The sequence below is a fragment of the Camelus bactrianus genome, chromosome X, assembly GCF_048773025.1.
Source record: "Camelus bactrianus isolate YW-2024 breed Bactrian camel chromosome X, ASM4877302v1, whole genome shotgun sequence".
NCBI lineage: Eukaryota > Metazoa > Chordata > Mammalia > Artiodactyla > Camelidae > Camelus > Camelus bactrianus.
Genome location: NC_133575.1, coordinates 113,805,919 through 113,822,551, shown reverse-complemented (window position 1 = coordinate 113,822,551; position 16,633 = coordinate 113,805,919). Strand labels below are relative to the sequence as shown.

Sequence of the window (16,633 nt, the reverse complement as noted above, 5' to 3'; positions counted from 1 at the left end):
TTGGACTGTGGGCACTGCAGAAGCTGTCTTGGGGGTGGTACGGCAGAGGGACCAGGGAGGGGCCAAGACCCCTGGGAGCAGGAGGCAGGGACACAGCACAGGAGTCTGTAGCTGAGCTGAAAGGCAAGAACTGCACGAGGACGGTGCACTCCTCTCCCCACTGCCCTCCTCCCGGGATCCACCCCTCTCTCCCTGTTCCCTTACCCACGGGGCAGGTCAGGCCTGGCCAGGAGGAGGGGATTGACGCGGATGGGGGTCCGGTGCCTGATCTGCTGGGGATGGTGAGAAGAACCTGGATCCAGGAAGCTGTGTGAGGCAGCAGCCCCAATGGCTCTGTAGAGATTGGAGTGCCCTGTGCCTGGGGTTCAACCCAGGGCTTCCCTGACCCCTGTGGTATATAGCACCTTGGCCCCACCCTCTCGAACTTGGCCTCACTCTGCCCAGCTTGGGGTTTTATCCTTCCTGTCCATTTACCGACAAGCGCTCAGCCCACGATGGGACCCAGTGGTGAAGGTTGTCTGCAATCATCTGTAAGTGAAAGTCCCCGGATAGGAATCTTCTTTCACAATCACAAATGATTCAGGTAAGTTGACAGGAGTCGATGTAGCCTGTTGGTGTCCCAGTGGCTGGTTAATAAGAACCCTTCGCTATGTGAGTAAGTGACAAAATGCTACAATTATCAATCATTCTTCAGATGATTCCCCATGTGATTCCCAAACTTTGATGAAACTGGTCACCTTGGCTGGGTAACGATGAGAGTTCCTTTCTGAGATTTTTCCTGAAAAGTGGTGCAGGGTTGACCCTTCAGCCACCCATCAAGCCAGCTAGGCCTTAGTGTCCTCAAACAGGCAGTTGGAGCAAACAAAAGGTGGGAGCAGATGGCAGGAATGGTCACCAGGGTGCCCCCCAGACCCCAGACATCCTTGGACTCAGACGAGGATGGAATGAGCTGCCTTCATCCCTTGGAGCATTTTATGCCTGTGCAGGTCACAGGCACTTCCTCACTGAGCCTTGAAGTCACCCAGCTGTTTTGACTGCAGGGTGCAGTGCCTGTGCGTGACCACACGGACTTACTGTGGGATGCGGAAACTTTGTTCTCCTCATACTAACGGTACCTGCTTACCAGTACTGTCCCATTTATTCACGGGGTCGAGGAGATGATCTCATTTGCTAAAGCAAGAGACAGGATACAGTTGCCTTGAGATTCTGGCTTTTGATAGAGTTCCATTCATACACCTGGGGAACATCACTCCTGGAATTTCTGACAGATGGCAGCGATTGCCCCTGTCCACGTCTTACGCCTCCGATAGCTGAGTTTCCGTGTCTGACTTGCGCTTGACTCTTTCGTTCGCTTCTGCTGCCATTTCAGAGCCCAGTGGTCTTAGTAATTTTTGGAAAACAGACATCCCCTGGTACCCCTGCAGAGACAAGCCTAATCAAAGCAGCAGTGTCAGGCCTCTTTATCCTCCCCTTTGATCCCATGACTAGTCTTTCAAAGGAGCTGACCCTGGGGAGGCAGGTCCCTTCGACAGAGGGCCATTCTGGAGAAGCTCTTCACTGTGGGTCATCATCCACCATCACCCGTAGCAGCTGGGCGAACGAGTGCCTTAGTCATGACGAGGAGATCTGGGCGGTAGCACCCCATCCGTTGTAATCCGTCCCTGGCAACACTCATCTGGCAAGTTCACCTCATTTGAGGATGGCTCCTTGAGGATTCTGGTTGGTCTCTTCCTAAAGAATCATAGACGACAAGGATCGTGGACAAATAATGGGCCCTCTGTGGCAGCAGGCTGCTAAGCCACAACTGCTGGTCACTCTCTTCTGCCTCCTGTCCATTCTAGAGTCCCCGTAGTCTCGGCCAGGACCTCTGCTGTCTTCGGTGGCCCTTACTTGGTGAGGTAATGCAGACTTCTGTCCCTGAGGGCTCTGAGCCCCTGGTCCGATGCCCTTCTCAGGCTGTTGCTCTTGCACTTGAGCATTTACAGAGAAAGTAAGCAGGGACACCAAGACACATTCAAGTGCGCCACCTGGGCATTCGGCATGTCACTCTCTGTTCCCGTTGTGCCCGAGTAACCCTGCCCCCTCCTTGTGATCAGGGTCAACTATCCCCGGCAGGATGGCGACTCCTCTGTGCGCCTGCTGGTCCCCAAGTAGGAGGAGCCCAGTGTGCCCTGGGAGGACCCATGGCTTCTAGGTCAATAGGATTCTTATCTTGCCTCCTGGTGGAAACATTCTCACTTTTTGAACAATATGTCTAGCCAGCACTGACCAGTATCCACATGAGGCTGAGTATGAGTACTGAAATGTGCCTAGTGTGTCCGATGGCCTAAACGTTTAACTTAAGATAATACAGTGAAATGTACATAGGTACATGTGGCTAAAGGCTAGACAGCACAGGAGTGGACCTACAGAACCTAAACTTGGGGGACACGAAGCACAGATTCCCATGAAGGTCACAGGGAGTGATGGCAAGTGGGGGCACTCAACCCTCTGGTTCATGGATCATGTATTTGATCTCTTGCTGGGAAATGATGATGATATATTTAGAGTGTGTCCAGTAACCTGGAGGATGACACCCCATCCTCCGGGGCTGTCGTCTCCCACTTGGCACCTCGTTTGTGCTTGGAAGAGGCCATTTCACTGCTCCAGAAGACCAGCAGCTTCTGGAAGGTGCGGGCTGAGGTAGCAGCTTTGGATCTCATGGCCTCCCTCTGAGCACCTCGTTCGCTGTAAGAGAGTCTCTTGGTCCCAGGTGGTCAAAGGAGACATCCTGTTAGTCAATTGGGCATTCTGTGAGCCCTCAGTTAGTAGCACCAGACAAGGCACTACAAGTAGGAAAGTCAAAGCCATACCTAGAATGTGTATAAATTTCAGTAAACTTGAACTTCTCCCCCTTCAAGGATGGAAGTGAGATGTTGTCAACAAGTAGCCATATTGGCTCATTGGTCTACTTGAGCAGTGGTGCAACACTGGAGATTAGGCATTAGCGTCTGTACTGGCAGGGTCAACATGTGGCAGCAGCAGTAGCTAATCTGCCTTGGGTGGGTGGGTATGCTGTTGAACGCATACCTAGCATCTGCCCCCGCCACCATGGCTACTCCGTGTATCAGAACATTGTGCAGCAACGATGTGGCCACTTACAGAGGCTGGCTGCTGTCAATTAGTCAGGCCATTCTGTCTTCTTCACCGTTTAGTGCCTCCACTGTGGTGGATGCTTCTGTGAGCATTAAGGTGTCATATACATATCTTCACGTCCAGTGCCCCTTGCAATAAGTCCGTTGATATAGCCCTTCTCCGAACCTACTTGTTGCAATCTCCAAATAGTTCTCATTCTAGGTCCCTGACCAACTGGCCAATCCCTTTCCCGTCGTCTTTAAGTCCATGTATATTCTTAGCTTGGGCCACTTCTTTTATCCATACAACGTGGATCACTAGATGCACCATGTGAGGCTCTGCCCACTGGGAGAATGCTTCTGCTCACCACTGCCTTTCAAGGTCACTCTTGATTAAGGCAGTATTGCAGCAGGAGTCCATTTTCACCTTGTACCTGAAATTCAAGCAACCCGCTGATCAACTATGCTCAGCATTTCTACCCCTCCTGTAGCTGGTCATGAAAGAAGTTCCTGGTCCGTTAAGCTACAGGAATGAGCTGAGGGGCAGGTGCTGGTGCAACATCTACAGGTGCTGTTGGGTCTAGGTCACCTTCTTGTAATCCATGGCCCTGCTTGTGTCTGGTCCCAGACACACCACTTCCATTTGATGGTGGATGACTGTTGCAATCACCTCACTTTGTGGTTCTGGCAGAACCGACCTCATGAGGACCGATGGCTGCATGTCAGATGCCAAGGCTGTTCTGATCTGTTCTAGCAAAGATAACAAATCTGGTAAAGCAGTAGCCATTGAGTATGCGGTAGTCTGTAGTCCTCCTTTAGCATCCATCCGGTTTCAGTAGGGTCCAGACTGCTGAGGAGGTATGATGGGGACCACCAGCCCTGCATCCTGTTGGTCTTAAGGGTGTCATTAATATTTGGCATCTCCCCACATGAAATCTTGGTTTCTGTTTACTCTCATGGTCAAGGTACCAGGAGTACACTCAGCCTTCCCCACTCTAATAGCTCTTATAATAACGGCCCCAGACCCAGGCGGGACTTGTGCCCATCATCAAGCCAGTCCATTTTAATTACACATTTGGAGACTGCAGGCACAAGTGCTCTGGGTCAGACCTAGGGCAAAACGCCACATACTCCTGGTCTACACATGCTTCCACTCTACCAGGGGGCCTTGATGAAGCTAAAGGTACAGAGTATCAGGGCCAAAGCACATCCTGTTTCCAGGAGTTCTCACAGCGTTTCGATATTGCCTCTTTCCCCAGTGTTCGGTTGCCAAGGTGAATGGACGTGGGTCTCTTTGTGCGATAGACTTGGGGAACCATTACTATAGAAATTTGCCACGATGTTTTGGGGTCTTTCCTCAGAGGGGCCCCTCCTACCCTTCAGTCAATGGATTCTGCCTCTGACAGTTGGCTCAGGTCTGGAAACCAGGGAGGAGATCTCGACTTTGGTTGGAGCGGTTTACCCCAGCCTCTTGCTGACACACCCTTGATTTCTTTTGTTTATACAAGTTAAGCAACATACTTGTTGGCTGTCCATCTGTCTTGACAATAAAAATACTGTGTCCTGTTGACAATCTCTATACCTCTCTGCAGGTCAGAGCCCCAGATGCTGTCAACTTTGTTGCTTATCACAATCATTGTGACCACTTTTTGTTTGAACATTTTTTTATTGAGTTACAGTCATTTTACAATGTTGTGTCAATTTCCAGTGTAGATGGCAATTTTTCAGTTATACATGAACATACATATATTCATTGTCACATTCTTTTTCACTGTGAGCTAACACAAGATCTTGTATATATTCCCCTGTGCTGTACAGTACAATCTTGTTTATCTATTCTGCATATGCCTGTCAGTATCTACAGATTTCGAACTCCCAGTCTGTCCCTTCTCACCCCACTCCCGCTTGGCAACCACAAGTTTGTATTCTATGTCTATGAGTCTGTTTATGTTTTGTATTTATGTTCATTTTTGTTTGTTTTAGATTCCACATATGAGCGACCTCATATGGTATTTTTCTTTCTCTTTCCGGCTTACTTCACTCCAAATGACATTCTCCAGGGACATCCATGTTGCTGCAAATGGCGTTATGTTGTCGGTTTTTATGGCTGAATAGTATTCCATTGTATAATATACCACCATTTCTTTATCCAGTCATCTGTCGATGGACATTTAGGCTGTTTCCGTGTCTTGGCTACTGTAAATCGTGCTGCTATGAACATTGAGGTGCAGGAGTGTTTTTGAAGTAGGGTTCCTTCTGGATATTTCCCAGGAGCAGGATTACTGGGTCATAGGGTAAGTGTATTGCTATTCTTTTGGTGGAAACTCTATACTGTTTTCCGCGGTGGCTGCACCAAACTGCATTCCCACCAGCAGTGTAGGAGGGTTCCCTTTACTCCACAGCCTCTCCAGCATTTGTCATTTGTGGACTTTTGAATGATGGCCATTCTGACTGGTGTGAGGTGATACCTCATTGTAGCTGTGATTTGCATTTCTCTGATGAATAGTGATATTGAGCATTTTTTCATGTGCCTATTGATCATTTGTATTTCTTCCTTGGAGAATTGCTTGTTTAGGTCTTCTGCCCATGTTTGGATTGGGTTGTTTGTGTCTTTCTTATTAAGTCGTATGAGCTGCTTATATATTCTGGAGATCAAGCCTTTGTTGGTTTCATTGTTTGCAAACATTTTCTCGCATTTCGTAGGTTGTCATTTTGTTTTGCTTATGGTTTCCTTTGCCGTGCAGAAGCATGTAAGTTTCATTAGGTCCCATTGGTTTATTCTTGCTTTTATTTCTATTGCTTGGGTAGACTGCCCTAGGAGCACATTTCTGAAATATATGTCAGATAATGTTTTGCCTATGTTTTCTTCTAGCAAGTTTATTGTATCTTGTCTTATGTTTAAGTCCTTGATCCATTTTGAGCTTATTTTTGTGTATGGTGTAAGGGAGTGTTCTAGCTTCATTGATTTACATGCTCCTGTCCAGTTTTCCCAAAACTATTTGCTGAAGAGACTGTCTTTATTCCGTTGCATATTCTTGCCTCCTTTCTCGAAGATGAGTTAACCAAAAGTTTGTGGGTTCATTTCTGGGCTCTATGTTCTGTTCCATTGGTCTATATGTGTGTTTTTGTACTAATACCATGCTGTCTTGATGACTGTAGCTCTGTAGTATTGTCTGAAGTCTGGGAGAGTTATTCCTCCAGCCTCTTTCTTTCTCTTCAGTAATGCTTTGGCAATTCTAGGTCTTTTGTGGTTCCATATAAATTTTATTATGATTTTTTCTAGTTCTGTGAAATATATCCTGGGTAATTTGATAGGGATTGCATTAAATCTGTAGATTGCCTTGGGCAGTGTGACCATTTTAACAATATTGATTCTTCCAATCCAGGAGCATGGGATATCTTTCCATTTTTTAAAGTCTTCTTTAATTTCCTTAATCAGTGTTTTACAGTTCTCCTTGTATAAGTCTTTCACCTCCTTGGTTAGATTTATTCCTAGGTATTTTTTTACTTTGGGTGCTATTTTAAAGGGGATTGTTTCTTTATTTTCTTTTCCTGTTGATTCATCGTTAGCATAAAGAAATGCAACTGATTTTTGAACTTCAATCTTGTAACCTGCTACCTTGCTGAAGTCTTCGCTCAGCTCTAGTAGTTTTTGTGTGGACCTTTTAGGGTTTTCTGTATATAGAATCATGTCATGTGCATCGAGTGACACTTTTACCTCGTCTTTTCCAATTTGGATCCCTCTTATTTCTCTCTCTTGCCTGATTGCTATGGCTAAGACTTCCAAGACTACGTTGAATAGGACTGGTGATAGTTGGCAGCCTTGTCTTGTCCCAGATTTTAGTGGGAAGCTTTTGAGTTTTTCACCGTTGAGTACTATGCTGGCTGTAGTTTTGTCATATATAGCTTTTACTATGTTGAGATATGTTCCCTCTATACCCACTTTGGTGAGAGTTTCTATCGTAAATGGGTGTTGAATTTTATCAAATGCTTTTTCTGTGTCTGTTGAGATGATCATGTGGTTTTTGTCCTTTGTCTTGTTGATGTGATGTATTACATTGATTGATTTGCATATGTTGAACCACCCTTGTGTCCCTGGGAGGAACCCCACCTGGTCATGATGTATAATCTGTTTTATGTGCTGTTGGATTCTATTTGCTAAGAATGTGGTAAGGATTTTTGCATCTTTCTTCATCAGGGATATTGGTCTGTAATTCTCTTTTTTGCTAGTGTCTTTGCCTGGTTTTGGTATCAGGGTGATGGTGGTTTCATAGAATGAATTTGGGAGTATTTCCTCCTTTTCAATCTTCTGGAAGACTTTGAGAAGGACTGGTATGAGTTCTTCTTTGTATGTTTGATAAAATTCCCTGGTGAAGCCGTGTGGTCGTGGACTTTTATTTGTAGGGAGGTTTTTTTATTTGCTAAATTGGTTTCATTTCTAGTGATCGGTTTGTTCAAGTGGTCGGTTTCTTCTTGGTTCAGTCGTGGTGGACTGTATGTTTCCAGTAACTTGTCCATCTCCTCTAGGTTATCCATTTTGGTTCCATATAGTTTTTCATAATATTCTCATATGATATTCTGTATTTCTATGTTATTTGTTGTAATTTCTCCATTTTCCTTTCTTATTTTGCTTATTTGTGCTCTCTTTTTTTTCTTCTTTGTGAGTTTGGCCAGAGGTTTGTCGATCTTATTTACTTTTTCAAAAAACCAGCTTATGGTTTGATTGATTTTTTTCTATTGTTTTTTTAGTCTCTATTTTGTTTCTTTCCTCCCTGATCTTTCTTATTTCCTTCCTTCTGCTGCCTTTTGGGGGGTTTTTTGCTCTTCTTTTTCTAATTCTTTTAGTTGGTGGGTTAGATTGTTTATTTGAGATTGTGCTTCTTTTTTGAGGAAAGCCTGTATCGCTATAAACTTCCCTTGTAACACTGCCTTTGCTGCATCCCATAAATTTTGTGTGATTGTGTTTTCATTTTCATTCGTCTCAAGGTATTTTTTAATTTCAACTTTGATTTCATCATTGACCCATTGGTTTTTTAATAGCATGCTGTTTAATCTCCATCTTCCAAACAGAAAATAAATGAGGCAACAGAGAAATTAAATGATACAATATAAAAATTAGATTTGGTGGATATTTTGAGAGCATTACACCCCCCAAAAATAGAATATACATTCTTTTCAAGTGCACATGGAACATTTTCTAGGTTTGCTTATGTACTTGGACACAAAAGAAGCCTCAACAATTTTAAGAAGATAGAAATTATCTCAAGCATCTTTACTGACCACAATGCCGTGAAACTTGAAATCAACTACAGTGACCACTTTCTTTTGAAATTTAAGACGCACCTCCTGAACTGAAGGGCCACATGATCAAAAACTTCTACTTCTTTTTTTTTTTAATGACATTGCAAGAAATGGGGACTCTGAAGTCAGCACCTGCACATCACTAACACCAGAATGCACTGACCACAGGTGCTGCTGTGGGCACCACCCTCCTGTGTCTTCCCACGATCTGAACCAGGGGAGTATGAATACATTGGATTCAGGCACTACTCGTGAGCACACAGGAGGCAGCTCCAGGAATTCTACAAAATCACCTGGTCATGATTTTCAGAGGTTAGAGATGCCATATCAGGCGAGTGTGAGTGCAACTGGTGAAGTTTAAATTGTTACCGTTAACACAATTCCTAAGGAAAAGGGAGAACTGATTATCATTTGTAGTCAATATGATCTTGTATATAGAAAATTCTAGTGAACACCCCCCCCCAAAGAAAAACCTATAGAAACTATTAAACGAGTTCATCAAGGATGTAGAACACAAGATCAATGTTTCAGAAAATGAATTGCATTTCCATGTACTAGCAGTGTATAATCCCAAGGTGAAATTCTGAAAACCAGTCCTTTCACAATAGCATCAAAGAAGAGATATTTGGAAGAAGACAATAAATCACATGAATTATTCACTAAATACTGCAAAACATTGCTGAAAGGAGTTTTTCACAACAACAACAAAAACAACCTAAAAGAGAGAGATGAACTCTGCTCATGAGTCAGGAGATGCAATGTTGTTAAATGCCAGGTTGCTCCAAATCGATGTATGGATTCTACACCGTCCCTATCCAAATTCCAGCAGAGTTTTGTGTAGAAATTGATGAGCTGATGTGAAATTCATCTTATGATGCAAAATGCCCAGCATAGCCACAAAATGTTTGAAAAAAAAAGCTAGAGGACTTCCTTGCACTTGGTGATATCAAAACCTAAAGTAATGATATAGGAACCATGACAATACAATTGTGTTGTAAGGTTAGGCGTATAGACCAACAGAACAGAATGGAGGTTTCCTAGATAAACTCATTTACCTGTGGTTAATGGATTTTTAAAAGGTGCTTATATGGTAAATACACAGGGATAGGATCATCGTTTCAACAATTGGTGCTGGGAAAAGTCGGTATCCACCTGCAAGAATGTAAATTTATAGCATTTCCTCAGATCACACTCAAAAATTCTTCAAGTACAGCTGAAATCTTCAACCCCATTACCGCCTGCAAGGGTGGTTTCTGCATCTGCGCTTCTGCTCTGTAAGCTGCCATTGTCTCTATCTGCCTGTCTGTCTCTTCCACTTGGGGGAGCAGTGGTTTTGCCTGCCACCTCCATTCTCTCATGGATCTGAGAAGAGTCACTGATTTTCAATGTGCTCACCTGTTTTCTCTCTGTGAGGATGGGTTGTGCTGACTTCCAAGCTCCTCACATGCCTGACCAGAAACCACAAGTCTCCAGTAAATGTTTGGTTCTTGAAAGGTGGTATTAAGACCCCTTGTATGCCAGCAGGAGTGATCAGGTCGAGAGCAAGGGTTAAATGATGCAAGAAAAAAAGGGGCAGAATTTAAAGAGAAAAGTGCTTGGGAAAGAGTGGGCTTCTGGTCTTAAATAGGTGCCTGGAAGTTTGTAACCCTTTAAGGGATCGGGGCAGAGAATGCAGGCATCTGGGTGGGGTCATGAGAAGAGGGAGAAAACAGGTGGCAACGTGACCAGGTACAGAAGTAGACCCGCACACATATGCAGGCACGGACAACCGCTCATCAGTAACACGACAAAACTCCGAGGTGAAAACGTAATCTTATCAACAATTAGGTCTGGAACAACCGGATAGCCACGTGCCAGAAATAAAGCTTAATCTGTACCTTGCTCCATATAACAAATAACACAAAATGGATGGTAGAAGTCCATGTCAAAAGTAAAAGTGTGATGCTTCCTGGAGAACACCTCGGAGACGATCTTTGTCACCTTTGGTGAGTGTGGTAAGTTTGAAGATATCGAGGTTGATCAAGGAAGAGCCCGGGCCAGGAGAGGCAGGAACACACAAGCATCGTGGAGCAGCACTTGGATGCGGTTGCCTGAGAGGAGAGTCCCTCCCAGGAAGGACCTTCGAGAGGCAGAGGCACCAGGCCACCTCCCAGAAGGGGCATAACGCCAGGGACCTCCCAGGAGAGAAGGGGAATCGGACGGGGGCTTCACACATCTGGAAGGTGCTGCTCGGCAGCAAGGTGGCAGTCTCTGGGCTAGAGAGCTCCAGGGGGCGCTGGCAGTCACAGACCTTTACCGCTGCAGGGTTTGTCTTCTGGAGGGTTAGTGACGGTGGGACGGCGGGTGCCGTTTGCGGCGCCTGCGAAGTGGGGAGGTTCTAAGTAGCTGCGTAGCACAGGACTGGATTTCAACTTTCAAAGAAATGTCTTCCTCGACCTCCCATTGTCCTTGTGTTTCGTGGCTCACTCCAGAACTTAGTAAAATTCTTTGCAGAACTGTCCAGGTGTTGGGCTCCAAATGCTACCTTCGTCAGCTCCCATCAGACAACTCCCCCCACAGCTGCATGGGAGCAGCTCCTCTCAAGGTCACCAGTTACCTACATTTTCACCAACTAACAGTAAATTCTCACCGGCACTCAGCAGAGCTGACCACGTGCTCCCAGAGACTGTTCCACACTTGCATTTCCTTCACTCTCACTGACTCTTCCTTCCCAGCTCCTTTCCCTGAAGACCTAGCCAAATGGCTCCAAGTGGCTCACAGCCTTGAACTTGGTCTTGGTCGCCGTCTCTCTCACCTGGTGATCATGTCCAGTCCCGTGGCTTCACATGCCATCTGTCCCCTGGGAACTCTCAGTTTCTACCAATAGCGAACTCTTTCCTGAGTTCCAGACTCCTCTATACATCCTCTGGGTTGCCTAGCAAATTCACAGACAGAGCTCGGGTTCATTAGAGCTCTTTCCGTCCTCCCGCCCCTCCCCAGTCTGGTTCCACTTGCATCTTCGGAACGTCCATCCATGGAAACTCTGGTTTCCAGGTGTTCGAGCCCAAATTGCCATAGTCTTTCTGGGCCACCTGCTTTCCCTCGCATTCAGCATCCAAACAGCCAGTGAGGCCTGGATGGCTCTCACTCCAATTGCTTCAGGACCGCAAAGGAGGCAGGGATCACTGGGAAGCATCGTGGAGACTGCTCCTCTAGGCAGGGACTCTGTTGTTCACGGCTGCTTTGCTGGTGCCAAGCACAGTGCCTGGAACACAGAAGAGTAGCCCTTAGTGCCTGCTGACCTCCTGATGGTTCACATCTCCTAGGAGCCTTCTGTTCTGAAGAATAGAGGTTGTGAAACACCAGCTGAAACATGTTCGTCTCCACTGCTTGGAACAGAGTTCTTCAGAACAAGTCTTCTTTTTTGTTCCAAAGGGTATTCGTACAACCTTGCACAGTGTCTGGCATGTGGTAGGTGCTCAGTACAGGAAGAGATGCATAAAGGAATAATGAATCCTTGACTGAGTGATTATACACATGGAACCAAATCTATGGGTACAACAGAATCATTTTTAAGGCTTTATTGACATATCATTTAAATACCATAAAATTTTCCCATTTAAAGTGGTCAGTTAAATATGGGTATTAAATGTCCTGAGTTGTACAGCCATCATCAAAGGCAAAGGCTCGAAAATGTCCGCCACCTTCGTAAGATCCCTCGTGCCACCTGTAGGTAAACCCTGCTCTCGCCCTCCACCGCAGGCAAACGCTGCTCCACTGTCTGTCTCTAAGGGTGTGATTGTCTCCGAGCTTGTTATGAACGGGCTCCTGTCTCACGGCTTACTGGGCCCATCCTGGTTAGCACATGCAGCGGGGGTTGTTTTGGCTTCCTTGTATTCACTTTATCTTCGAATACTATGTCATTACATCGCACGGACTGATCACATGTTGCTTATTCACTCACCAGTTGAGGGACATTTGGGTTGCTTCCCTTTGCAGTTACCCTGACTATCGTCCTAGTCACAGTCACGTGGCAGTCTTAAGACGAGCACGTATTTCCTTTTTCCTCAGGTAGTGGAATTGCTGGTCATAGGGTAATTTTATGGTGAAAACTTTCAGTATTGGATTGTCTTTATTTTTGAGTTGCAGAGGGCTTTTTTGGTTTGTTCTGTTTCATTGGCTAATCTGGAAATGAGTCCCTCATCAGGGTCAGGGACATGATTTGCATATATTTTCTCCTCGACTGTGGTTTTCATTTTCTTAGTTGTGCCTTTTACTATGAAAAAGTATTTATTAATTTTTTTTCATTCAGGGATGGTGGTTTTGGTGTCTTACTTAAGAATTCTTTACTAAATCCAAGGTTGTGAAGATTTTTTCCTATGACGGATCCCTTCCCGTGGGCCAGCACAGACCCCAGGACTGGCCGCACACCCCCCTGTGGGCGAGCACCAGCCGGGACTCCCTGGGCTCCGCCCCGCCCCCCTACCAGCAGGTCAACAGCAACACCGGAAGCCCTAGAGCCCTGAAGCCAGCACCCCAGGGACCCAGCTGCCTACTGGGCGGCCCGCACCTGCAGGAAGCAGAGATGGATGGAGGGGCCCACGGGGGAAGACCAGGCAAGGGCACCTGGGCAACGTCAGCTCTCAAGGACCCGGGGACTCGGGCAGGAGGACCCTAGATTCATAAAGCCCACAGACAGTCCCCAAATTCTGTCTGATGTGCCTTGTCACTTTCTGTCGTTAAGCCTGCTTTTGTATTTTGGAAATAGAGTCCTGCCGTTTGTTCCTTTAGCACATCATGAAGTCGTGAGAATAGAAATGAATGAAGTCACGGAAGTTTGGTCTCAGCTAGAAAGAGGGGAACAGGGCAGCGTGGACACATTCAGAGCAGCCTGATCTTTACTAAAAGGCTCTACAATCGTGGGACCAGTACCAAGCACCACGTAGGGTTCTACATCTGTAACATGGGTTTCACAACCTGCACTTTGTGATGCTGTTGGAATGGAGGCCATGTAGTAAAACACCTGGCTCAATGCCTGGTGTGTATTGGATCTTTAGTGGCTGGTACATATTTCTAGTATTATTTTCACCCCAGAACCTACCACTCCCTCTCTGGAAATGATTTTGCTCCCATGACATCTCTGAGAACTTCTAACTCAGTAGGAAACAGAAAGGAAATTCAGCCGAATGGCCACTCTACATATTTCCCTCCTGGAGGATACATTATACAATTTGGCTGTGTGTGAGCTGAGGTCTTCCCCGGCTGGGAGTAACGAGCTCAAAGCTCCAGAATTTCAGTTAAAAACCAGCTCCTTCCCTGTTTTGCAGCTTCTCTTCCATCCAAACCATTATTTTCACTCATTTCATCCCCACAAAAATCTAGATCTTGCTTAAAATTGGCTAAATGGCACTCAAGGTAACAAAGATTTTCTCAGCTCAGTGGAATCGATCCTGGCTTTCTGAGACCGGGAAGAAGACTTCCTGCCCAGTGGGTTCTGGGCCTCACTTCAGGGAAGTTTCACTCTGGTCCTAAGGAAACCCTTGGGAGATGATGGATTATAAAACACCTAGCTCGTAAGTGCATTCGAGTGCAATGTGACAGGACCCCAGAATGACTTCCTTCTTTCCCCAAGAGGAGCGCTCTCTTTGCTTTCTTCAGGATCCAGAAGGATCCTCTCAGTGCCTCATGTCCGATTGTCCTCTCAGCCTTAACACATGCTCTTTGATTCTAGCCGCCGCCACGCCGCCACCACCCAGCTACTTTACCAACACCTCCCACAGAAGGACCCCCAGCTTCCCAAGGCCCCCAACTGCCCAGGCTCCTGGCACCTATACTTGAGTGCTCATTCCCAGACTCCCACCGCCTCACCCCATTTTTACTTGCTCTATGGGACTTAAGGGACATCTCACCATCTTCCTGATGTGACTGCGGCTCCGAGACTATCATTGTAGGTGTGGGGCGTCCTGCTTTTCCTAGTGTCCCCACTACTAACACAGGGTCCACCAGAGAGCAGAGGCTCAGTGAATGTCTGTGGAATAAATAAGATGGGGAGCAGGGATCCTACTGATTCAGATTGATTTTCTCCACGTTCTTCAATAGCCCATGCAAATCCAACTCAACATGGATATCTTAGTTTTACAGAATGACAGACACAATGGGATAAGAAGCTAGAAATTGATGGGGAATGCTTAACCCCATCAAATTTATTCTTACATTTTCTTCTCATTGCTCCCCCAAATTCTAATTCCATGTTATCTTGTTCAGGATGACACAATAAGATGGGAGATTTACAACTTGTTTTACAAAACAGCAAAACTCTTGTGTTTGAACTGGATAAGGATACAGACATTGTGATTAATGTCATTGACAAAGTTAGATAGTGAAGCTTATTAAATCTTCTGATACAAGGAACACCACTGAAAAATTTCTACAGGAAACAAAGATCAATTTCCATGTCATCATAAGGGATGGGAGGAGCCCAGAGATGCTGTACACCGTGTCCCCCCAACTGGCCCAGGCTGTCACCCCTTAGGAGGCTGCCTGCTCGCTCTCCAAACACACAGTGAAGGATGGACTCACTTCCGGCCCGACAGGAGAAGCTGCCGGACAGGGGCCTGGAAGGAGCCCGGCTGCAAGTCTGGCTCAGGGCCACTCTTCCTCATCACTCAACACCTCTTCAGACAGGGACAGAAAGGAACTGAGATTCCTTGTATTGACCCTGAGCAAATGCTCCAGGACTTGCAGCTTGCTGGTCTCCGCGTGGGCCCGGGGCCCCCACAGGAGCTCGTAGCGAGGGGGATCGCTGTTGGGCACCTGCAGGTACTCCACGTACTCCTCCCGCACCCACACGTTGGTGATGAGCTCCCTGGGCTCCCCGTAGATGCAGTGCTCCCTCCCGGGATACACCCCCATGACACTCAGTGCTTCCCACATCTTCTCCTCAGTGGCGCACTCTCCCTCCAGGAGGATCACACCCAGGAGCATCACCAGGAGGCCGTTCTTGGGCATGCTCTGCCCATCGCCCAGCATCCCGTCACAGGTGAGGCCCAGGGTGGGGACCAGGACATACGAGTGCTCCCTGGGGTCCACCTCCTTCACATCCACCCCAAAGACCAGCTGCAGACACTCAGAGGCTTGGCTCAAGATCACAGGGAAGTGGTGCTGGTCATCTCTGAGGACCGCATTCAGCATGTCTTCCTTTGTGGTCGGCTCCTTTGTGCGGTACTTGAGGAGCAGGAAGCTCACCAGATCAGCCACCTTCAAATGGAGTGGGTCTGGGTGTGAGGACTCGGCATCTGCGGGGTCCTGGCCGGTGCTGGGCCTCTCCTCATCTTGGCTGCTGGAGGTGCTGTCTTCCGACTGGCTCCATGGAGGGGCGGCGTCGTCAGCAGCGGGGAAGAAGCAGACACCCCGAGGGCTCTGCGGGGCACTGGGTGTCCCAGAATCATCCACCTCCTCCAGGGTGTCAAGGAACAGGACGGAGGAGGAGGGGGAGGGGGAGGAGGAGGAAGAGGATGAGGGAGACATGGGGGATGCATCCGCCACCTCCTCAGCCCCAATCTCCTGCGCAACCACCACATCCTCAGCCTCTCTTGGGTCCTGAAAGTCGGCTTCAATCTGGTGGAGGTCACTCATCTGAACCCCAGGCATGACGAATGGTGTCCGCGCCGACAGGAGTGGAGGCAGGGATGACAGATGGGGACCCACGGGCCTGGGGAAGAAAGGGAATGCCAGTGGCTCGGGCTGAGAAACCCACCCTGAGGGGCTCTGACAAAGGCGACTTACAGGTCTCCTCTTCAGGGGTGCCCTCGGCCTCACAGGGGCTCTCCTCCTGGTGGACGGTTGCCTGTGAACCTGACGGGGGAAGTGAGGCAACTCCTCAGGGTGCAGCCGGCACAGCCTGAGGTTCTGGGGGCGACAGGGGGTGTGTGGAGTGGATGTTGGCCTTGTAGGGTCCCCTCTGTTCCGGGAGCCCCCGGGTACACACTCAGGGCCCACACCTCACCCGGCACTGTCGGCCTCCTGTGCTCTGTGACCCGAGGACACGTGTCTCAGACCTAGGCCTTCACCTCCCGGTGTCTGGAGCCCCTGGAAGAGAAAGGAGGGGAGACCTCGGGTCTTCACGGTGGCACAGCACTGGACCCGCGTGGTGGCAGGAGGCCTGGGCTCTGGCAGGTTCCCACTCTTCTAGGGTGGGAGGTCCTGTCCCTGCTAACTCAGGGTCCTCACCGGGACTCCAA

The 16,633-nt window shown here is 47.5% G+C and overlaps 1 protein-coding gene across 1 annotated transcript; it reads right to left on the bottom strand.

Moving 5' to 3' along the window:
* Positions 1-14,607: 14,607 nt before the first annotated feature.
* Positions 14,608-16,355, bottom strand: LOC141576366 (melanoma-associated antigen 8-like). The gene has a single exon (XM_074359346.1). The coding sequence runs from the start codon at positions 16,041-16,043 to the stop codon at positions 15,036-15,038; it is 1,008 nt and encodes a 335-aa protein (XP_074215447.1). The 5' UTR covers positions 16,044-16,355; the 3' UTR covers positions 14,608-15,035.
* Between the last annotated feature and the right edge of the window lie 278 nt (positions 16,356-16,633).